This window comes from Hyperolius riggenbachi, chromosome 1 (genome assembly GCF_040937935.1).
Source record: "Hyperolius riggenbachi isolate aHypRig1 chromosome 1, aHypRig1.pri, whole genome shotgun sequence".
Classification (NCBI taxonomy): domain Eukaryota; kingdom Metazoa; phylum Chordata; class Amphibia; order Anura; family Hyperoliidae; genus Hyperolius; species Hyperolius riggenbachi.
In genome coordinates, this window is record NC_090646.1 from 540156959 (window position 1) to 540181901 (window position 24943).

Sequence of the window (24943 nt, forward strand, 5' to 3'; positions counted from 1 at the left end):
CAGTTTGAAGTGTCCACAGCAGTGTGTGCATTCCTGGCCACTGCAGTGCATGCCAGGCGGTGTAGTTATTCAATGTGAGTACATCTCCTGACCAGATATACTCACATTGAAGGACTACATCTCCCGTCATGCATACCGAAGGCTGGGGATGTGCGACACCGCCATGGGCTCTTTAAACTGCGGCACCAGCAAGTCTGGCTGGGGAAGATGGCAGCCTCCTGAAGGTACCATAAGTAATGCTTATCACCCCCCAGCGGCCCAGACTATTTACGAACCTCTCTTGGAGTGCTGAGTTGCCTTTAAAGAGAAACTCTGACCAAGAATTGAACTTTATCCCATTCAGTAGCTGATACTCCCTTTTACATAAGAAATCTATTCCTTTTTCACAAATAGACCATCAGGGGGTGCTGTATGGCTGATATTGTGGTGAAACCCCTCCCACAAGAAACAAGAAAAGTACGTACTCTTGTCAGTTTCTTGTCTGGGAACCTTGCTGCATTGTGGGAAATAGCTGTTTACAGCTGTTTCCAACTGCCAAAAAGGCAATCAGCAGCTACATCACCTGCCAATGTCACCATGTAATACATTTCAGAATGTAAATCAGGGATTTAAAATATTTTACAATAGGCAAACACTGACTAAATCATTTATACATAATTAATGTAAAAATGAAGCACTTTTTTCATTACATTATTTTCACTGGAGTTCCTCTTTAAAGCGGTAGGATCAGCCATACTATGCCAGGGAAAAAAACACATATATAAGTAGATAAATACATGATCTACTTACATAACACATGTATTATACTGTGCATGATTTGATTTCAGTGAATGTTATATAGTAAATGACGAGAATTCTGTTCCTGGTGGGGGCCATGTCTTTTGCCCACAGTTAAGGCTAACTCGTGATGTCATTTCTGCCCTTTACTTTTTTTCTTGTCTCCTCCAATCGCTGAGTCGCCTCAGCCTTGCTTGTAAACACAAGTGAGTAGGGGATAAGGTTTCAGATAAGCAGCTGGCATGGAAATAAAGGGAAGAGGAGGAATAGATTATAGATAAAAAGAACCCCCAGCATGCAATTCTTTGGCACGACTACTAAAGGGCCAGTGCTCCTTAAGTATGTGATAACTCCAAATCATAACAGCAGAAAAAGTTTTGAAAGTTTTAAATGCAGGCTTAGGGCTTGATAACTAGGGTGCTAACTGGGTCAGCACCGTTTACTAAATTTACATCGCGCGCAAAGTCCCACACTGAAAACTTTGCGTGCCCAGAGCGCGGTGTGCGCGAAATGTCGCATCGCGGTGCGGCGAAAACGGTGCGTTGATGCGCCTATAAGGTCGCATTGCGTGCGACTTTAACGTCACATGGTGCGACATTAAGGTCGCACCTAATGCGACCTTATAGGCGCATCGGGTGCGCTGTTTTTGCGGTGCACGTGCAAAGTTTTGCGTGCGGGACTGTGCGCGCGATGTGAATTTAGTAAAGAGTGCTAACCCAGTTAGCACCCTAGTTATCACGCCTAAAGTCTTTAGATGTGAATTTATCATGCCTAAACTAACTTTAGGCATGATATAGGGCTTTTCACAGGCGTGCTAACACTTAGCACAGTTTACTGAATCGAGCCCTTAGCATCTTTATCACTTAATACACTCAGACCAGTTGCTGTTGAAATTTGATTTTTATGGTGACGATACCGCTTTAACTCTTCTGCACTCTTCAAAAAAAAAAGAAAATTTCCTTTGTTACTAACTGTCGCAATTGGAGAGATTTACCCACTTCCTGGAATGCACTGTGCAGATCAGTGCCATGTGCTCCTGCAGTGTCGGACCAATTCGGGAATAGAAGATGATGCTTCACTATCTAGTAACAAAATGCATAACTACATGTATGTGTTTGTCTGTCTGTGTGTGTGTGTCTGTGTGTGTGTCTGTCTGTCTGTGTGTGTCTGTCTGTCTGTCTGTGTCTCTGCTTACAGTATATAGCTTTTCTGTTAAACAGCAACAGCCCACAGCGCTGAATATTGCAAATATAAGTACTTTGTTTATCTCACAGACATGTGGATCCTTAAAGGGCAGAGCTGTAATTCATTAAGTTATTCATCCATAGTATGTGACTGTATAGAAGCATTAAGGCAAGTGCAAGTGATGCATAATGCATTAGAGAGACATCTGTGTGGGAGGAAATCATGGAAAGCTGGTGATGCTGAGCCATGGTTGGCTGCTTAGACATCAGTAGTTAGGATATAACATTTTTTGGAAAACAACAATCCTACTTGCAACATGACAACAATCTTATCTTATAAGGGCAAAGAAGCAGCAGAGTAGAGTAGCTGATTATGGATGCATAGTAATATGTACACAAAGGCATTGCTTGCCAGACTTGAAGCTGACATCTTTGTGTAAAACGTCTTCCAACAATTCAAACTTGTACAATGGGGTTGATTCACTATTGTTTAGTAAGGATGCAATAACCTGCACATTTATTTTATTAGCAAAGGTTAGTGCTCTTCACTTGATTTCTATTATCAAGAGGGGTTTTATCTCAAGTGTGTGTATATGCGGTATTGAGGTCTCACACTGCAAATAGATTTGTAATAAATTTCAGCTTGACATTTTTTAAAAACTATGGAACTGCCCTCCTGTACACCTTCCTCCTATAGTGTCCTTCAATGCAATTTGGTACACACACAAGTCATGATCCTACCAGTTTTGAGTGCATTGGAGATAACGCAGCTGTCCTGCCAACATCCACCTGTCACAGTGCACAGGAATTCTACTGGCTCCCCATCATACTATATAACTGTTCCTGACCTTGAATTAACAAATGATCATCCTGGCAGGACCAGTTAGTTGCATACATGAAGAATACTGGGTGCTGGATGGGTGGGGGTGTGCCATCAGGAAAGGTGAGTATAACTTAGAACTCTAGGAGTGGGAGGAAGGGAAAGACATTCATTTTCAGCAAAATAATCTTAATTACAACAGTTATATGCAGCTCAGCAGTTTCAGGTGATTTGCCCTACATCAGAGCAAGGTTACGGATTTGTATGATTCTGTAGGTATAAAGGTTTGTACAAGCTGCAGTATGGGGTAGCTACCTAAGTAACGGGGACACCGAGCCCTCAGGATTTATGAAAAGAAACATACTCCTAATGTTACAACCCCTATGCAATATCATATTTCGGAAAATAATTTTCCTAAATGTGGGTTTATGAAAGGGTTTGTTCTGTTTCTGTGTATTACATTCCAGGAGATTTTACTATGAAATACAGTATATGTATGCCTCCTTAATTAAGTTGGCCAGTGCTATGCTATTGTCTGCCTATACTAATGTCATTTTGTATGCATGACATGACAATGTGTATCTGTCATTACTTACATCACTTCATGTCATCACTGTAGCACAAGAAATATTGTCTTTCACCCCAGGCAATAAATGATTAAAGACATTAGGATTGTAAGAGACTTAAGAGAGTTCTTACAGAGTGACTTTCCATAGATATTTATTTATTTATTGTATTTATAAAGCGCCAACATATTACGCAGCGCTATAGTTTGTGGTATTTATGTGGATATAAGGTACAGCACACTATTTCATATACTGTCATGATGGACTCACAGAACATTATTTATGTACGTATTTATTATAGTGCCGCAATATTACGCAGCACTATACAGAGTATATTGTCTTGTCACTAACTGTCCCTCAGAGCGGCTCACAATCTAGTCCGTACCATAGTCATATGTCTATGTATGCATCATGTAGTGCATGTATCATATGCATGTAACATCCCTATTACAATTCACCTTCCACTAGCCTTTAGGCTGTCTTACCGTGTAATTTAATATTTTTATAAGTGATACACCTTTGGATCTGTGTAGGGCTTTAATGTGGTATGAGATGTATTTGTCATCCAGCTATTTCAGCGCAGGCTGCACTGATGGATGTGTGGACTACATTTGTTTACTGTTCAAAAATAGAGAAGCACAAAAATAATATCGCTGCCAAAACAGCAGGCATGGAGTTTGCATAGCAGTCATGTAAACTTGACTCTGGTCTTCCAGTGCAGACATTGACCTCAATTCACAAAGCTTTTCTCCTCCCTTTATTCAGGAATCTAAAGGTGGTCATGCACGTGGTGATTTAGCAGCCGATCGACCATAATAATAATTATCGAATCAGATTAAAACTGATGCTGTAAGAAGCATGCTTGATCGAGGATTGGATTGATTTTGGGCCAAAATCGGTCAAATATATCAATGAACATTCTGGGAAATCTTGTGTTCAATCAGGTGCATAGCGGTAACGGCGTGCGATATAGAGACCGACAAACGTGATGGAACTCCTGGCCGCTGTCCCCCCAAATGTTATATTTGCCCCCTGGTGCCCATGCATCAAAATACTTCACCTGTCCGGCCACCTGCCGCTAGTGTCCAGCCACCAACTTCCCCATTGACTCCCCACATGCTGCTGGCATATAGCAGTGGTGTGCAAGTCTTATACGCCTGCAGAACATGGGGAGTGAATGGATAAGCACCACGGACAATCGGTGGCAGTGGACAGGTAAAGTATTTTAATGTATAGGCACCGGGGGAGGGGGCACAGATAGCATTCAAGGGAACAGTGAAACAGAGGCGTCAAGGCGGTGTCAGGAGGCCAATTCTCGAAAGATTTCAGATTCAATAGGAGAAAGATCTGTCTCTTGGTTGATCTGTCCACACATCGCTAGATGTATGGGCACCCTTAAAATAAACCAAAGCTGATGACCTATGAAAAATCGATACTTACCCGGGGCTTCCTCCAGCCCCATAAACACGTGTGAGTCCCACGCCGTCCTCGCACGGTCTGCCGTTCAGCCACGATCAGCCCCGGTAAGTTGCTGAGTTGCATCAGTCTGGGTCTACTGAGGTGCATGCATGGGAGGTCTGCGCACACGCAGAAGACCCAGGCTGCATGTGACTGAGCAAGTTACTGTCTCGCAGACTGCGGGAAGACGGCATGGGACTCACACGTGCTTATGGGGCTGGAGAAAGCCCCAGGTAAGTATCGATTTCTCATAGGTCGTCAGCTCTGGTACACTTTAAGTCATTTTTCTTGTTATTAACTTTGTGACAAACATGTAGTATTCACTAAACGATTTATGTCCTGAAATCCTTAACTTCAGAGTCATCTTGTTAATTGTACAGAACCCACTAATCCAACATGCATACAGACTGTTTCACACTGGTTGATACTCATCAGTTCATGGCATAGATTAATGTCACTGTATGGAGTAGGACTTGAAACACCCAGAGTTACAGATTGCTAAGCAAACTCATGGTGAACCAGAAATCCTAGGAGTGTTTAAGGGGCTAAAAAGGACCAAAAGCCATCTTTGGCTTTGTTCACAAAAGCGCTTTTCTAAACTCTTTTGAAGAGCGATTCATCTTTTTTCACTTCCTGATGCAAGTCAGGAAGTGAACTCTTTGATCCGGAAATGAATAAATGTATTTATTCATCAAAGCGCTGGGGAAATCGCTTTTCAAGCGCTTTGCGATTTTCCTATACCTTCTATTGAGCAAAACATTCAAAAAAGGTCAGCACACTCCAGTGTGGTTCAATCCACGTTTATTCCATAAAGCGTGACATTATGCCATTCAGCAACGTGTCGTTTCGGGGCCACGGAGGGTCCCCTTTGTCAAGGTAACAAGCAGAATGGTAACTTTTTGTACGCATATGGACTTCTATTGAGCAAAAACGCTCAGAAAATGGTATAGGCAGTGCTTTGCTGAGCGGATCGGAAACAACCGCTCAGATGAGAACACTCTCATAGGGAATCATCCCACAAGCTTTTTAGGGTGATTTTCAAAATTGCCTCCATTTGAAAAAAGGGCAAAAACGCCCTAGGTGTGAACAAGCCCTTACTAAAATGCAATGCAAAACAGAAATGTATTGGAGAAAGGAGGAGAGGAGAAGATCGAAACAGAAATGTGCCTTCTTAAAACAGAAGGTATTTGCAATTATTCAGGTTGTAATGAGTATCTGAGGTGTCCCACAATGCATCACAGCTGGATATGCAAATCATCCCTTTGTTGTTCCTGAAAGCTAAACTCACCTCCAGAACTGCTGGAATGCAATGATGTGTCAGCTTGTTAATTGTACAGAGCCACACTAATCCAACATGCACACAGACTGTTTCAGACTGGACCTATTTAGCCCCATACACACTCGTAGGAGTTCTGGTTCACCATGAGCTTGCTGGGAAATCTGTAACTCTGCTTACTCAGCTCTTCCTATTCAGTATGCCAGCGCCTATTCAGTAGGTGTTCTTGGGCAAGACTCCCTAACAGTGCTAATGACTACTGAGTGCCCTCTAGTGGCAGCCTCCCAAGCGCTTTGAGTCCGACCGGAAAAAAGCGCTATACGAATATGGAAATTATTACTTAAAGCAGATCCGAGATGAAAAACTAACTATAACAAGTAACTTGTCTATATATTTGATCTAAACTTTAGATAGTTTACACAGCAAATCTAGCTACAAACAGCTTTAACAGTTTATGATTATGTATTCCTTTTGTTACAATGAGAGCAGCCTTGTTCTGTTTGTCACATTACACACAGGCAAGCTGATCTGTATCTTCAGCCCTCATCCTGTGAAAACTTCACTCCCCTCTCCCTCCTCCCCTCTGCCTCTGAAATCTCTGGCTTGTAACCTCCTCCTCCTCCTGCCCAGACTGAGCTCCCATAAGCCCTTGCTACATGAGTCTGAAAGTGCCAAGGCACTCTGGAGAAGCTGTGGGCGAGGCTTGTTTAGTTTATAGGGAATTAGAGTATTAAAAGAAAAAAAAAAGTGGGAGTCTACAATTTCAGATGGAAATCTAACTTTTCCATCTAGTGTCATTCTCCTCCAGACCCTACAAGAAGACTCCAACAGCTAGAGCCTTCATTCCAGCCATGTGAAAGCCCACCTCTGTCCCCTGTGTTAAAGCATGGTTTGATAAAATTGAATCAATCAGAGAGATTGAGGAAATTATCCTGACTTCCAAGGACAGAATTGACCTCTTCCTGAAAATTTGGACAGGCTGGTATGAACTTAAAGATTCTGATCTGTACAAAATGTACCAGACTTGACTTCCCTTCATCATTAAATTTTTTACCATTCACACATTTTCAGTGAGCAGTTCTCCCTCCCCTACCCTTCATAATCCCACCTTCTCCTGTCCCCAATATGCAGTATCATGCCTTGAGTTTTTATTTTCAATTCTTACTTTCCTGGGGTCTGCTGAGAGTCTCTCTCGCAACTCTCCCTTAATTGTTCAAATTCTTACCCTTATCCTTTGGTTGACTGGTACAACTTTTTTGTTTGTTACATTTCAAAAATGTTTTGAAATTATTGTTACCATAGTTTCTTACCATTACAAGCACAAAATATCCTTGTTTTTACACCTCTGCACTTTGTTATCTGAGTTTTTGATCAACATATGTATATTATTATTATTATTTATTGTATTTATAAAGCGCCAACATATTACGCAGCGCTGGACATGAATTTAGGTTACAGACAATATTTAGGGGTGACAAACAGCAATATGACAATACAGGAATACAAGAAAAACAGATCACACTTCACAGTATGAGTATATTACCATATGTATATTTGGTATACCAGCTGTTACAGTTTTTTTTCGGTACTTACGTATTATCCCGTGTGGAAAGTTTGGCAGCTTTTGGTAAAGTTCTGTTTGCTCCCCCAGGAAGATCTGACCATGTTTATAAAGCTGAAAGTCCCGGCTTTCTGTTGCACTGGGCCCCGGGTCGGTATGATGCTCAGTTCCCAAGTTATGGGGTTTTGAAGGAGGGGTGTCCCGTGAACTTGGCTGCAGAAAGTGAAATTCAAGAAGTACGGGACGAACCCGACATGATGATAAGCAGCACACCCGTTGGGTCTTCTTCTTCCTTCACAGCATAGATCTGTGTCTTCAAAACTTATGTCAAGTGTCCTGGGTCTCTCATTACAGATGAAGGAGCAGCGCAGCTATGCACCCTCGTCTCCTCTCTGTCTTACTGGCATGGGCAGGAGACTCAATTCCAATGTGCTCTCTCCAGCAAAGTCCAGGGGACACAACCGTCCCCCAAACCCCCCAACTTGGGAATGCGGCATTGCAGTACAAAGGAAAGTTGTGACTTTCAGCTTTACAAACATTGTTAGATCTGGCTAGGGGATCAAACAGAACAAAAAGCTGCCAAACTTTCCAAACAGGATAATACGTAAGTACCTTTTCTTCTTTATATATACCGGTATATTGTATCTTTCACAAAATACTATTGAAACAGACAGTGGCGTAGCTAGAGATTATTTGGCCCCATAGCAAAACTTCCATAGGGCCATCAGACATAGGCATTTTTAACCTCCTTAGCGGTATGCCCGACACTGTGTCAGGCATACCGCTCTCTGTCCTCAGGAGTGCCCCAGGATGAATTAATTTGCTGCATTGGCTGAAAAACCTTTAGCTAGCATTAGGCTAGCTAGTACAAGTGTCGGGCACCCGCTGCTCCCCTGCGATCCCCCCGTTTACACATTACCCAGCCTGGATCCAGCGATCGCGCAGCCTCCCCGCACAGCTCTGGTCTCTCTATGGGGAGGATTGGGTTTGCGCATGATGTCATGACATCATGTGCGATCCTCCCCATAGTGAAGAGCGGAGCTGTCCGGGGAGGCTGCGCCGATTGCTGGATCCGGGCTGGGTAATGTATAAACTGGCTGGATCGGGGGGTGCCAGACACCTTTACTAGCTAGCCTAATGCTAGCTAAAGGTTTTTCAGCCATTGCAGCAAATTAATTCATCCTGGGACACAAAGTAACAAAATCTCCTGAGCAGCGTAACACTCAGGAGGTTAAGCAATGCCACCTGCCCCTACCCTAATGATATGTGGCCAGTTTTCATTCTCATGGAATCTACACTGCATATAGTCCATGGGCACTGAGACACAATCAGTGGGTGGAGGAACACAAGAAAGTTAATGGTGAATACATCAACTACCACCTGGGCCCAGGGCCCCATAGCAGTTGCTATGGCTATTGCTACGCCTCTGGAAACAGAAATAAGGTCCATTGAATAGATAAAATGTTTTATTGCACCTTTTATGCTACAGATAATGCTGAATGCTGTAATTATGACAAATCTGTGTTTCTGGAAAGTAGATGTAGTGTTGTCAATCTGTTCTAGTTACTGTAACAGCATTACACATCCTGTTCAACATATTTTGAAAATTGTGCCAATTTATTTCAGACAGAAAAAGCTCTCTGCAAAGAATTATAAGAATGTGCCATAGGAACTAAATGTTTTCAAGAAGTAATTGCATTGCGTGAACAAAATGTTCAAAACAGCATCTTACAGTAAAGAACCTATATTGCGAAATATTGTAAAATGTAAAATACATGTAAACATACATTCCTGATGTACATGTCTCCCAGAGTAAAAATGCACTATAAACTCCTCTTTCCTATTGAACTATTCAAGTATACTGCGCCAACTGTATAAAAAGTCTGAAGCCAGCAGCTAATAGTGGGTTCGCACATAGGCAAAGTTCCAGGGTAAAAGACAGACTATAAAAAGATACCAGTGCGCACTCCACAGTAATCAATATCTGAAAAGAAAGCACAAACCTCCCATAGCGTAATCCTGTAACTGTAAAAAGATCAGCAGCAGACAGTCACCATACTATAAGAATCCTCAATCAATCAGAAAGTGGCTCGCTAGATAGTTGCCACTTCATACACCAGGTGACACTAGCGCTTTGGCTGTCATCCAGCCAGTATGGATAACCCAGGAACGGTTCCACAAGTAAAAGTTTATTCCAGACAGCATCCACAAGGATCCATAAAATGTAAAGTGCACAGCACGTTTGATCTCTGGGGCACAATGAGTTCAAACACTGCGGTGTCCCGCCAGTGATAAGTCCTATTGGACGAAACGTCATAGGGCGGAGCCAGTGCACGCTGACGTCATTTGATCTGTGAAATAGAACGCTCGTGTTGCTTTTCAGCTCCTGGGGGAGTTCACTGGCGGGACGCCACGGTGTTTGAACTCATAGTGCCATGGAGATCAAACGTGCTGTGCGCTTTACACCTTATTACACCTTAAGTTATTTTAGTTATTTTCTTGCAGTCAGGGTTACTCGGATAGCTCTGATCACGAGTACGAGTGATCACGAGCATGACTCCGTTCACTTCCGAATTGACTCGTGATCACGAGTAGAAAGGGATATCGGACTCGAGTGCAGTTTCAAGTCGAATAACCGCATGTAATTACTAATCACGAGTCGTTATTCGGGATTAAAAACCTGCCAACTTTAATGGTTTATAGCAAAGCCCCCTTACATGCTAGAAACACCAATTTTTGCAGTTTATGTTAAGAATAGGGAACAAGTGGGAACAAGGGGGAATCCACGTCATTTTTATTTTTTTATCCCACCAACTTTTTTTTTTATGTTCAGAGGGTGGGAAATGGGAAAAAAAAAAAAACACGTGGGACCCCCCTACCGAGGGTCTTTAGCCCCTTGTCCCTCATGCAGGCTGGGATAATCAGAATGTGGATCCCTGGCCGAATTTTTTTCCCCTTGTTCTCACTGAAGAGTCTGAAGCATCCCTAAATCATACCTAAAAGGATTGTGGAGAAAAAACAGTGATTTAGGCTTCAGAGTCTCTTTAACATAACCTGCAAATTTGGTGTTTCTAGCATGTAAGGTGGCTTTGCTATTAACCGATAAAGTCTGCAGGTTTTTAATCAAGAAAACTGACTCGTCGTGATCACGAGTCGGGTAACCTGTGCGATCACGAGTGCATTCGTGATCAAGAGCCGATCACTAGTGCCGATCACGAACTCGTGATCACAAAAAACAGGTTGTGATCATGAGCTCGTGATGAGCACCACTGCTTGCAGTCAGTACATGCATGCAACTACCATGTTCCCTAACCCAACAGTGGTCTCATATAAGAAAAGCGTTTACAATTCTTGCCAGCTAATAGTAGAAAAAAGTTTTATTAATCTAAACCAGTTTTTCAGGGTTAATCTGCTCTGCAATATTCTCTATATAGTATCTCTGGACCAAAGTCCACTTTGCTCACTAAGTACAACCCATTTTCTTACTTCGTCACATTTAATCCTGAGGCTCTTCTACTGTTACAAACTTTCAAAGTGTATGAAGTGTTTACACACACACACACTATGAAAGATGAACTTCAGCCAGACAGCTGAAATACATGGCTGTTTCTTAATGTTTTCATGACCTAAGAAGCAAACAACCCTTTGAAGAATCCTTTTGAAGCCTGGGGGGGGTTGCATTTAGGTAGCACTTTCAATCGCTAGCGATTTCCCTAAATGCTATGTAAATGGATGGGACAGGTTCCACTAGATCGATTGCGATTAAGGAAATCGCAATTGCAGGACATGCAGCATTTTGGGAGTGTTTCCATTGTAATAAATTGTATAGGAGCAGGGAAATCGCTCCCAAAATCGCTTGCAAAATGCCATCACAAATTGCTAGCGATTGCGATAGCGATTGCGATAGCACTTTCTAGTGGGTTCCAGGCCTGAATATGGTGCGGGGATTGCAAAGACTGCTTCACTTATTAACCTCTGTGATGGCTACCTGGTCCCTCATTTATTAGGGCAAGTACGAGATAGCACCTAGAACAGCCTGCACTGTTATATTAAAGGAAACCTGAGTACCTAGGACCCAAAAATGGCCAAATGAACTTACCTGCGGCTTCCTCCAGTCCATTGTTGTCCGTGAGGTCCCTCGGAGTCCCCTGGGCTCCCTCTGTTCTCCTGCTGGTGGCTCCGTTAGCCCGGTGACTTTGTGAGGCGTAATGCTACTGCGCATTTGCGGTGCATGCACAGCGGCAGATGGGTGCGTGGAGAGGCCACGAATGCACAGTTGCACACGACTCTGCAAAGTTGCCAGGCTAATGGGGCCACTAGCAGCAGACAAATGGAGGAAGCCCAGAGGACACTGAGCAACCCCATTGACTAGGAGGCGCTGGATGAAGTTCATTTGGCCATTTTTGGGTCCTGCTCAGGGTCCCTTTATATTAATTCCATGGGCATTATCCAAGTCACAAATTTTCTTCTAGGAGATAATTTTTCATCTTCTGTTTAAAGGGTACCTGAGACAGGGAGGGGAAAAAAATATATATACATACCTGGGGCTTCCTTCAGCCCCTCCAGGCTGATCGCTCCCACGCCGTCCTCTTCTGCCACCTGCATCATCTGCAATTGGCACCAGAAAGTCCTCCAGTTGGAGCCAGACGGCACAGGTGCAGTCCTGCTGTGCGCGCTCCACTGTTGCGCTCCTGTCGCTGGGAGTGTTCTACACATGCGCAGTAACACTGCACAAACACAAAATTCTCCTAGCAACAGGAGCGTGATGGGGGCATGCACGCATGCACAGAGCGGGGCCATTTGTGGACGATCCAGTTGGTGGAGGACAGCGAGGGAGCGATCATCTTGGAGGGGGCTGGAGAAATCCCAAGGTATGTATATTTGTTTTCTCCCTCACAGATTTACTTTAAAATAACTTCTGAGAATTTTCTTGCTTGCTGGTTGCTTAAAGGGAACCTTAAAGGATACCACATGGCTAACAAAACCTAAAATGGAGTGGGTATGGGAGTAAGCGCTAATACTTACTTCCGTTCCGCTCAGTCAGCCACCATTCTCTCGTAATCCTTCCCGGTCTTTTCTGTCTATCACAGCAAGTCAGAAGACTCTTCTGACTTGTCCTACGGACATACTGTGCATGCGCAGCATGTCCTTTCTGCTTCCCCATGGCCTTGCATAATGACGTAGCAGCCTGCTACGTCATTATGCACACCTAAGCCTGCGGCAGCCTGCTATGTCACCTAAGCCTGCGGCAGGATCGTTGAGGGCCGGCGCGGGACAGGAAGGCTGCGAGGGGCTGGTAGAAGCCCCAGGTAAGTCAAACTCTTTTTCTATGCCACAGTTAAGGTTTCCTTAAAAGGCTTTTTATTTATAATGTAAAAATATTACCTAGGAGAAAGGTTAGGAGAAAATGTGAATAGGATTGGGCCCTAAGTCCCCTTTGGGAGAGCAGGTGTTGGGGAGACCCCCTTGTCCCTCAGCATTTGGATAATAGAGCTGTAAGCGGTGGAGATGATTTTACATGGTACAAAGAGGTAAAATTCCATTATTTTTTCTTCTTTCACCAGCTAAAAAATAACTTGTGTACAACGTGATTGTCTTATGCTTGATAAACTGTGTAGCTATACAGGTGGGAAGTACTGAAAAAGGTGGTAATCCAAAACGTCACCTGAACTGAAACTGTATTTTCCATTGCCCGTTCCTGACTCCGGACCACACCAAGCTACTCATCTGCGCCCTCATCATCTCCCGCCTTGGTTACTGCAACTCCCTTCTGCCTGGTTAGGAATTAAGTTTAGTCACATTAACACATTTTTTATATTTTTATACATATCTTCTAATCAGTCCTGAAAGTGAGACACATAAGTAGAAGAGGGGGATAACGCTTTTTGATTCAAAAGAGGGAATGTCCTTCCAAAAATAAAAAAAACAGTTGGGAACCATGTAAATGCTATATATATATATATATATATATATATATATATATATATATATATATATATATATATATATATATATATATATATATATATATATATAAATTATAAATCGCCCCATTACACCTAAAAAAAGAACAACTGAACAGTTGGAAGCTATTCTATACATTTGTCTCCCTCAACAAAAGTATCTTTTTTTCTGTTAGCACTTGAATGAAAACGGCACACATTCATCATCCTCAATATACTGACGCCTATCCCTATCCCTTCAGTTTTCTCTTCCCAAAACAAATATGGCTTCTCTGCAACTAGTGTCACCTGACTACAGCTTGCCACACGGGTCAAACAACCCGCACATCCGGGCATGTCAGTTCGGGTAGCTCTCTGCTCCTAACCCCTCCTTCTATCCGCCCCGTCGACTATGGTGGTTGGCTGTCTCTCGGTTGTCTGGCGGAAGTAGTCGGTAGTCAAGGGGCGGAACCGGCTGAGTTTGTATACTGAGAAGCGGCAAAGAAGCAACAAGCGGCGGGTGACACTTTCCTCGGGTCTGACTGCTGACTGGATGCCCGCTGCTCTCCTGTAGACATGGGTTATAAGGCAGACCAGCTGCTCATTGTCGTCTCCATCCTAGAAGGTAAATAGAGAGAAGTGATATTCACCTGCCCCCTGCAGTGTGCTCGGCTTTCCCTGCATGATGAGGAGTGAACTATTGTCACCTGCAGTGTGCACAGCTTCCCCTGCATGATGAGGAGTGAATTATTGCTCCCTGCAGTGTGCATAACTTGCTGTCATTCACCTGCTACCTGCAGTACGCACAGCTTTCCCTGCAGAATGAGTAATCTATCATTGCTCCCTGCAGTATGAGTGGTCTATCATTGCTCCCTGCAGTGTGCTCAGCTTGCTGTCATTCCTCTGCTCCCTGCAGTGTGCACAGCTTTCCCTGCATGATGAGGTCTAAACTATTGCCCCCTGCAGTGTGCACAGTTTTCCCTGCATGGTAAGGGCTGAACTATTGTCCCCTGCAGTGTGCACGGCTTGCTGTCATTCACCTGCTCCCTGCAGTGTGCGCGGCTTGCTGTCATTCACCTGCTCCCTGCAGTGTGCGCGGCTTGCTGTCATTCACCTGCTCCCTGCAGTGTGCGCGGCTTGCTGTCATTCACCTGCTCCCTGCAGTGTGCGCGGCTTGCTGTCATTCACCTGCTCCCTGCAGTGTGCGCGGCTTGCTGTCATTCACCTGCTCCCTGCAGTGTGCGCGGCTTGCTGTCATTCACCTGCTCCCTGCAGTGTGCGCGGCTTGCTGTCATTCACCTGCTCCCTGCAGTGTGCGCGGCTTGCTGTCATTCACCTGCTCCCTGCAGTGTGCGCGGCTTGCTGTCATTCACCTGCTCCCTGCAGTGTGCTCGGCTTGCTGTCATTCACCTGCTCCCTGCAGTGTGCTCGGCTTGCTGTCATTCACCTGCTCCCTGCAGTGTGCTCGGCTTGCTATCATTCACCTGCTCCCTGCAGTGTGCGCGGTTTGCTGTCATTCACCTGCTCCCTGCAGTGTGCGCGGCTTGCTGTCATTCACCTGCTCCCTGCAGTGTGCGCCGCTTGCTGTCATTCACCTGCTCCCTGCAGCGTGCACAGCTTTCACTGCATGATGAGGGGTGTATTATTGCCCCCTGCAGTGTGCACAGTTTTCCCTGCATAATGAGGGCTGAATTATTGCTCCCCACAGTGTGCTCAGCTTGCTGTTATTCAACTGCTCCCTGCAGCATGTGTGGCTTGCTGTCATTCACCTGCTCCCTGCAGTGTGCATGGCTTGCTGTCATTCACCTGCTCCTTGCAATGTACCCAGCTTGCTGCCTTTCACCTGCTCCCTGCAGGGTGCCCAGCTTGCTGCAATTCACCTGCTCCCTGCAGGGTGCCCAGCTTGCTGCCTTTCACCTGCTCCCTGCAGGGTGCCCAGCTTGCTGCCTTTCACCTGCTCCCTGCAGGGTGCCCAGCTAGCTGCCTTTCACCTGCTCCCTGCAGGGTGCCCAGCTTGCTGCCTTTCACCTGCTCCCTGCAGTGTGTGCGGCTTGCTGTTATTCACCTGCTCTCTGTAGTGTGAGCTGCTTGCTGTTGTACACCTGCTCCCTGCAGTGTGCACGGCTTGCTGTTCTCCTTTGACCACATAAGTAATGTTATATGACCCCTGATAATCCTGGGCACCATGCTTGACCATAACCTGTTCCCATCTCTATTTGCACACGGAATGAAGAGGATACTGTAGTTGAGACTTTAAGCCATAGGAAGTAGGACAATATGTGATTTCTCACACAATTCTTAGATGTAAAGTAGCTGTTTTTGGAATTCCCTTTGGAAAAGATAGCCAAATTACACAGAGATCCATCTGGCAACCATGGAGCTGATTTGGTGCTAGTCTAATTTAGGGGACCCATCGAGAAACCTTATAGTGAAATGTATGCTAACGTGATTGAGTGGACTGAGTCCCAAACTGCTAGGTTTCAGATAGGTTGTAGTAAACTATGCCCATACTATTCGGCCAATCACTACGCTTCGTGCTGTGATTGGAGAACTGTTCCCTGTGAGGTTTCCTGCTGGGGCCCATAAACTAGACTATTTATTGTATTTATAAAGCGCCAACATATTACGCAGCGCTGGACATTAGTTTAGGTTACAGACAATATTTAGGGGTGACATACAGCAATATGACAATACAGGAATACAAGAAAAACCAGATCATGCAGCACAGTATGAGTACAAGGTAATGCTTAGTCAGTCACTGGATGGGAGCATGGAGAATAGGCAAGTTAGGTTCACTCAAATGCATAGCAACTAGTGCCTAATGCAGTGTACGGACCCAACCTGCATGACTTTTTGTGGATATGCAGTCATATATCTGCTCCAGGGTACTGCAGACACTGCTAAGGACTGCCAGAGTGGCAGTGTGTCTATATTATATGGATATGCTGCCATTCTGACTTAGTCCAAACCAAACCCTGCAGTCCACCTACTCCCTATGCTGCCAAGATGCTAATGCTTTGTGATAAGCACTGCCGCTCTTCTGATTCTTATTACGATACTCTGCTGTAGCTGCAGTGCTGGCTGCAAAGAGTGAATCTTTCAGCAGAGGGAAGAGGTTGGCAGGGCAATGTGATATATATTCTGGCTGTTGCCAGCTCCTCTCAACTCTATGTACTGTTGATGATGGGATAAGGGGAGCTGTACATACATTATTTTATTTACATTACCAGCCAATGAGAAGTGCTTTTATGGTTTAACAGAATTCTTGCAGAAATATTCTAGACAGAATGATTTGAGTAGTTATTTATTTGATTAAGGAGTTCTTGGGCAAGACTCCCTAACACTGCTGCTGCCTACTGAGCAAGCCTAGTGGCTACAGCTCTGGCGTGTTGAGTCCGCCAGAAGAAAAGCTCAATATACTGTATATACTCGGATACAAGTCGACCTCGTGTATAAGTAGACCCCAATATTTGACCCTCTTAAGCTGGACTTTTTTTTATTTACTCAAGTTTAAGTCTACCCAGGAAAGTTAAAGACTGCACTTGGGCACCAGGATGTCTCAGTGTGGTCACTGTGACCCCTCTGTGTGGCCCGTTTCCACCAGGCTGTGTGGCCCCTCTAGCTTTGTGGCCCCAGTGTCCCCTTGGCTGTGTGGCCCCTCTAGCTATGTGGCCTATGTCCCCCTGGCTGTGTGGCCCCTGTGTCCCCTAGCTGTGTGTCCCCTGCAGCCAGCATCTGTCTCCCCTTCCCCGAAGTTCTACAGCACTCAGCTTGCTGAAATGCCCCCCCCCCCCCCCCTCACTCACTCCCTCCCCAGCAGCTTTCCACAAAGCCCTGCCTCCCTTCCATCACCACGCAAAGGATGGCCGCTTCTCCCTCTCGCTCAGCTCTCTGTGTCATCTAATGCAGCATCAGCGCTGAAGCAGAAACTCACTGATTACACAGCGCGGCATCCTCTCTTGTCCCGCTGCTCGTTCTGGTCTGTTAGTTTACAATACCACAGCTACGGCTCCGATGTCATGTGACTTATGTGTCATGTGACATCGGAGCTGTAGCTGTGGTATTGTAAACAGACCAGCGTGAGCAGAGGGACTAGAGAGGATGCCGCGCTGTGTAATCAGTGAGTTTCCGCTTCAGCGCTGACCATTAGATGATGCAGAGCAGAGGGGGGAGAGAGGGACAGAAGGCCATCCTTTGCGTGGTGATGGGAGGGAGGGGGGCTTTCTGGAAAGCTGCCTGCGTTAGGACTGGGTGAGGGGAGAGAAAGAGGCTCCCCTACAATTCTCGGCGATAAGTTGTGAAATTCAGGACTACTCAAGTATAAGGCGACCCCCCCCCCCACTTTTATACTTTGAGTCAGTCCTAAATTTCTTGACTTATAGGCAAGTATATACGGTAAATGTTCTGTGTCTTGTCGCGCAGGTGTTCACACTTGAATCCCTGCCATACTCATATGTTCATCATAGTCTAGGGCCAATTTAGGGGGAAGCCAGTTAACTTATCTGTATGTTTTTGAGATGTTGGAGGAAACCAGAGAGCCCGGAGGAAACCTACGCAGACATGGGGAGATCATTCAAAGTACATACAAATTCCATGCAGATAGTGCCCCAGCTGGAATTCAAACTGGGGACCCAGCGCTGCAATGCAAGAGTGCACTATGCCTCCGTTCTGCTTAGCAGAGGTCACACCTGTCTGTTTTTGAACGTATTTTCTTCATAAGAAAGAAAACGCATTTAAATTGAGAACCCATGTCAATGAGCTAGTTTACCACACACATAAATGTGTTTGTTTGCATGCAGAAAAAAAAATCAGTAGTGCAGCACTATGCATTTTCCCAATCAATTGCATTAGCTGCTGTGAAAATACAGGCACTAGTCTAGTTTAAGGCACCCAGTGGGAAACCTCATCAAAATTTCTGTAAGCACGATTGAGTAGACGGCACCCTCTCGAACTGCTAGGTTTCAGATAGGTTGTAGTAAAATATGCCGGCTCCATTCATCCATTTACAAGGCTTTGTGCTGTAGAGGGTGTTGTGATTTGAGAACTGTTACCTGTGAGGTTTCCTGCTGGGTCCCCTCCACTAGATTAGCGACAAAAAATGCACGGGTTTTTCTGTATACAAACACACCTGGTGTGCAGAAAGCTTGAGCAAAAACACACACACATAAAACAGTCAGGCCTGGAACCCAATGCAAATCGTTAGTACAATTGCTAGCATTTTTAATAAGCGATTTCATGAGCGTTTTCCGGCGTTTTTGGGATCGATTTCAAAAAGTGTAAGCTTTTTTCCAGCGATTGTGTAGCGATTTGCTATTAGTGATTATAATTCTGATTGGTCCTTTCAATGTATCATAATTTTATTTACAGTTTGCAATCGCACTCAAATCGCTATGTGTAACGGTTCATGAGCGATTTGCCATCACTTACCGTATATACTTTGAAGCGCAAACTCTTTCAAAATGCTGCATGTCCTGCGATTGCGATTTTACTAATCGCAATCGCTACTGTGGAATTTGTTACATTTATTTACATCGGCAGAGCGTTTAGGGAAAGCGCTAGTGATTCAAAACGCTCAAAAAATCGCTCTAGTGTGTTCCAGCCCTCAAGTTTGAAGCATGCCTGTCAAGATTGTTTGCACAGCCTATCAGGCTTGCACCACCCTTCAACACGCCCGCAAAACACACCTCTTCAAGGTATCCCCCCCCCCCATCAATGCCATAACTCGAACCTATTATGCATCACATGGTTACTGGGTCCCTACCCCCTCCCTTTAGATTGTAAAGCTGGCCACTAACTATACAATCTTTGGTACTTATCCGTTAGCCGGGCGCATCCTCTAGGTGGCGACAAAACTCCACCAGAGTTACATCTTTCCCTACTATCCATGTCGGCCTGGAGGGGGAATAGTAAGTAGCGCCACCTGCCGGATGCGCCCGGCTAACGGATAAGTACCCAATCTTTTTCATCCAATCTTACCATTTCTATGTAATATAAGGTAACTGCCAAAATTATCCATTCAATATATCACTGTTTACCCTTGTACTACATAGATTTGGTAAAATTGGATGAAAAAGATTGTATCATTAGTGGCCACCTTAGCCTCTGGCAGGATCCTCCTCCCTATTGTATCCAAATTGATCATGCACCCCCTCCCTGCAGACCTGCAGGGCCGTGGAGTCAGTCATTTTGAGTACCTGGAGTCTGTGGTTTCATAAACGGTGGAGTCGGATAATTTTTGTACCGACTCCACAGCCCTGGTGACTTGAACTATGTGGTCTCCAAGACTTAAACTCAGTTGCATGATCTTGTATCTTGTACCTTGTTGTCTGTCTCCCTATTTATCTTTTGTTCAGCCCTGCATAATATTTTGGTGCTTTATAAATACACTTAATAATTATAATAATGTTCATGTCACTTGCCAGTTCAGGTACGCTTTACCAATTGCTCCCACCCTTCTCTGTCACATCTATGCTGGGAGATCAAAACGAGCTTTCCACTTGCACCTTTGCTGATGTAAGTTTGCATCTGATTTGCCATGCCATGCACGGCTACAGGGATCTGAATTTGCATAAAGAGAATCACTGGTTTGGCTGCAGTGGAGATGGTGAATAGGCTTAGTAGGCAGAACATTTTATGCCCTAGTAAGTGTTCTGTTGGACCTTCTTACCAGTTCATTCAGCAGGCTGCTGTACTATTTCCTTACACCTTAACCCCGAGCTAGGGTCGGGGCGGGAAAACAGCAGCTAAGAGCGGCAATCCCGACCTCTGTGTGCAGAGTATAGCGCGCAGCAAGCGTTTGTACATACCTACCGGGGGATCCTGACGTCGGCCGCCATTCTTCTTCCTCTCCTCCGGGGCTCTGCTTCCTCCTGGGTAGATCGCCGGCTGTCGTCATGACGACAGCCGGCAATTTCACTTTAGAGTTGCAGTGCCGCCCGGAGGATGGAGGCATAACTGCAGCGCCAGGCCAGGGAGGTGAGGGATTTTTAAAATGCTGCAGATCTCCCTGGCAGCATGATTTTTTTTTCCAGGTTCTAGGGTCTGAAAGTGTGCAAAAAAAATTGCACTGCTTATAGACTCTAAAATCCGGAAATAATCATAACACCAAGGGAGTTAAATGGGTTTGCAAACTGACCAACAAAGCTGATTGTTATGTATTCCCTTACTTTTTTTTTTTTTTCTTTTTTACTGTGTATTTTTCCCCAAACCCTTTTTTTCCCTTAATTATGAAGATACACATAATAAATACTATTTGATATGTTTACTTTGGGCTGGTTCACACTGGCTCTTACAGTATTTTTAGGACTATAAGACGCGCCTAGGTTTAAAGGACAAAAACCAGGGGAAAGTAATATATACTAAACCTGGTGCATCCTTGGTGAAGGGGCATCTTGTTGATTATGCCCCCTTTGTACCTCATGCCCCCTTGTACCTCTTGTGTCTCCCTGTGTCCTCTGTGTGCCCCTTTGTGTCCCCTGAGTCCTCTGTTTGTTCCCCGTGTCCTCCTCTGCATGGCCACAGTACAGGGACTCCCCGACATTGCGGCAGGTTGAAGGTTCATATTGGCAGGTTTTCACAAGTCAGGAAATCCCTGCATTTGGACTATAACGTAGTGACTTTTTTCCCCACTTTGGGAGAGAAAAAGTGAGTCTTATAGTCCACAAAATACGGTATCTGCTAAACGGATCCCTGAAAACTCATCCATTTTCTGTTCGAACGGATCCGTCTCCGTTCAGTTCCATTTCCCCATATCCTATCCGACCCCATCATCAAAGTAGATTTTGCTAGCTAAAACCATCCATTTTTAGCCAGTGTGTTAAGAGGAGCTGCCAGCCATACAATCTCAGAAAAAAAATACATATATAAGTAGATAAATATTTGCTCTACTTACATAATAGGGCTGCACGGTTTTTCGGTTTAAAACCGAAACCGCGGTTCGTGGCAAGACCATCTGCTGATCGTCAGTGCCTTCGGTTTTTTGGTCCGCTGTCTGTAATACCTTGATTCTGGCCCCGCTGTGCGCGGATTGGCCAGAAGCAGTGAATATGTATGAGTGTTAATGAGCGGGGGGGCGGATCCACACGAGCAAGCGGCCGGGCACATACAGCATTACCAATCACTGGCTAGCGATGGAATGACGGCAGCGCTAGGCGGAGCTGTATGCTCTGTACAGCTCCGCCTACCACTGCAGTCATTCCATCGCTAGCCAGTGATTGGTAATGCTGTATGCGCCCGGACGCTCGCTCGTGTGGATCCGCCCCCCCGCTCATTAACACTCATACATATTCACTGCTTCTGGCCAATCCGCGCACAGCGGGGCCAGAATCAAGGTATTACAGACAGCGAACCGGGTAGTGCGGACCGGATTGGCCAGAAGCAGTGAATATGTATGAGTGTTAATGAGCGGGGGGCGGATCCACTCGAGCGAGCGGCCGGGCACATACAGCAGCATTACCAATCACTGGCTAGCGATGGAATGACGGCAGTGGTAGGCGGAGCTGTACAGAGCATCCAGCTCCGCCTACCGCTGCCGTCATTCCATCGCTAGCAAGTGATTGGTAATGCTGTATGTGCCCGGCCGCTTGCTCGAGCGGATCCGCGACCCCCCCCCGCTCATTAACACTCATACTTATTCACTGCTTCTGGCCAATCCGCGCACAGCGGGGCCAGAAGCAAAGTATCACAGTCAGCGGACCGCAGCACCCCCCCCCCCCCCCCCCCAGCATTTGAAAAAAAAATCGGGGGAAAAAACGAAATTGCAATTTCTGAGAGAAAAATCGCAATTTCTATTTTTCCCTAAAATCGTGCAGCCCTATTACATAATATATGTATTGGACTGTCCACGTTTTGATTTTAGTGATTCTTCTAAAGTAAAAAAATTAGAAAATCCTTCTAAGGTTTCTCAACCACCCTGGCGTTCTATTAAGATCGCCATAGTGGCTGCGCAGCAGTGTTTTTTTTTTTTTTTAAATCATGTAGCTTGCTTAGCGCTAGCAACATGATTCCCCCCTCCCTGTGGCATCCCTCCCACCCCTACAATCGCCGCCAGCGATCAAGCCCATCCAGAAATCCCGTTCTGCGCGGGATTTCCTTTAGGGCTTCCCCGTCGTCATGACGATGAACGGAATGACGTCATCAACGTCGTGACGTCACAAGGAGTCCCGATCTACCCCTCAGAGCTGCCTGCCACTGATTGGCCAGGCTGCGCACGGGGTCTCGGGGGGGCCCTGTTATGCAGCGGGTAGCGGCGCATCAGCGACGAGCAGCCCCAACACGCAGCTATCAAAGTGCTAGCTGCGTGTTTTTAAAAAAAAATTACGAAAATCGGCCCACCAGGGCCTGAGCGGTGCCCTGCAGCAGTTATGGACGAGCTGAGCTCGTCCATACCGCCAAGGAGGTTAACTGTGTCTATCTTGAAGCCAATCTTGATGTCATTTCCTCCCTTACTCTGCCTGATTGTGTATGCATTGCCCGCCTTCCTCCCAGTCTTCAGGCAATCCCACCCAGCTCTGCAATAGAAAGTGCATTGTCTCAGCATGAGAAATAATGGCCAATCAGAAAAGAACAGAGGTGTGACAGGGGAGAACACAGGGGAAAGAAGAGACTTCAGCTAATCAGTCTGCATTAGTTAAGTCTGAGGGGAAAGTAAAGAAGCAAAAAAAGATAACCCAGCATGCCCTGCAATTTACTTTGTGCGGCAGATGTACCTAATGCTGGGAATACACAATTCGTTTTTGAGGTGATTAGATGGTTCGATAGATCATTTCCGACATGTCCGATCTCCCTTTTGATCCTTTCGCCGCTCAATTTCTGATAGAAGTGAATGGAAAAAGATAAGAAAAACGGGCGGAAGATAAGAGAATTGACTACAGAATCGAGAGGAGAATTGAGCGTCAGAAACGAACCGTGTATTCCTAGCATAATGAGAACCAGGGAAACTGTGGAATGTTATTTTAAGGATAAGAAAAGTAAGAGTGATTTTTAACTTTTGGATTGCCTGGTTAGCATCCTTATTACTTGCTTAGCAGATAAAAATAAATAATTGATTTTTGATTTTATGCCCGACAGTTACTTTAACAGGATCCATTTCTAATTACTGTGCTTCAGCTTCCGTTTCCAGTCCGCTGGGCTCCACTGTCCAGAAAAATCGCTGCAGCACCGAAGTTGTTGTCCGTTCAGCAGAGCTTGCGGAACAGATCCATTTAAACAGACCAATGTGAACGGATCCATAGGTTAACATTGCATCCGTTACGATCCGCAACCAAATCGGTTTTTTTTATTATTATTGCCAGTGTGAACCGGGCCTAACTGCTGAAGTAATGTTATTAATTTCTTTAATAAACCCATTTTTTCTGGCTGAAGAAATGTCACTTGTTGTCCTTTTGATTATGAGAAGACTACCAGTAACAATTGGCAAGCAATCTCCACTCAGCACCAAGAGGGTTTTATATTGTTTACTGGCTTAGTATTTAGTACAGTATTGAATGTTTTCTCTAGAGATTTCCTAGCATCTGCTTACTAATATACAAGATATCCGCAGCTCACCATGAGAAAGCACTATACTTTATTGTCAAGTGATAGGAGCTAAACAGCTGATACATTTCAGACTAACAATATATCCTCAGTCTTGGCTGTTAAACATTAACACAACAGGAAGTTATATACCAGTATAATTTACAAAATAGAGGGAGCCAAGGATAATGGTACAAAGTTATTCATGTTTATTTAGACCAACAGACAACAGTATCAAAAACCCCCAGAGAGGGCACGTTCACACTAGGGGCGTTTTTGACATTTTTTTTAAAGCACTGGCAATTTTCAAAATCGCCCTGAAAGTGGTTGTGCAATGATTCTATATGAGAGAGTTCACATCTGAGCGGTTCATTTTTGATCTGCTCAGAAAAGCGGCGCATGGGCCATTTTTTAGGTGGTTCCGCCTCAATGGAAGGTTTAGGAAAACGCAAACCGCTCACAAAATCGCTTTGTGCAGCAATTGCATGAGCGTTTTTAAGAATAAATACATTGTATTTAGTCTTTTCCGGATCAAAGAGTTCACTTCCTGACCTCAGACGTCAGGAAGTGGGAAAAAGCGCAATCGCTCAGAAAAGCACTTAACAGAAATTTCCAACGCACAGAAATAATAATAATAATAAAAAAAAAAAAAAAAAGCATAAAAAAAACCAGGGCTGTGGAGTCGGGGCAATTTTGGGCACCTGGAGTCGGAGTCGTTGATTTCATAAACTGAGGAGTCGGAGTCAGATGATTTATTTTTGTACTGAGTAAAATTATTTAAAATAAACACTCGAGGTAACTTTTTTTTAAATGAACATTACATAATTGCCTTGCCATCAGTTCCTCT

The 24943-nt window shown here is 44.9% G+C and overlaps 1 protein-coding gene across 1 annotated transcript in view; it reads left to right on the top strand.

Annotated features, from left to right (window-relative positions):
* The first annotated feature begins 13929 nt into the window (after window positions 1-13929).
* Window positions 13930-24943, top strand: part of CEP120 (centrosomal protein 120) — a 134530-nt gene continuing 123516 nt past the window's right edge. The window contains exon 1 of the mRNA XM_068246934.1: window positions 13930-14209. Coding sequence (XP_068103035.1) covers window positions 14161-14209 — 49 coding nt within the window. The 5' untranslated portion in view covers window positions 13930-14160. The remainder of the gene's footprint in view (window positions 14210-24943) is intronic.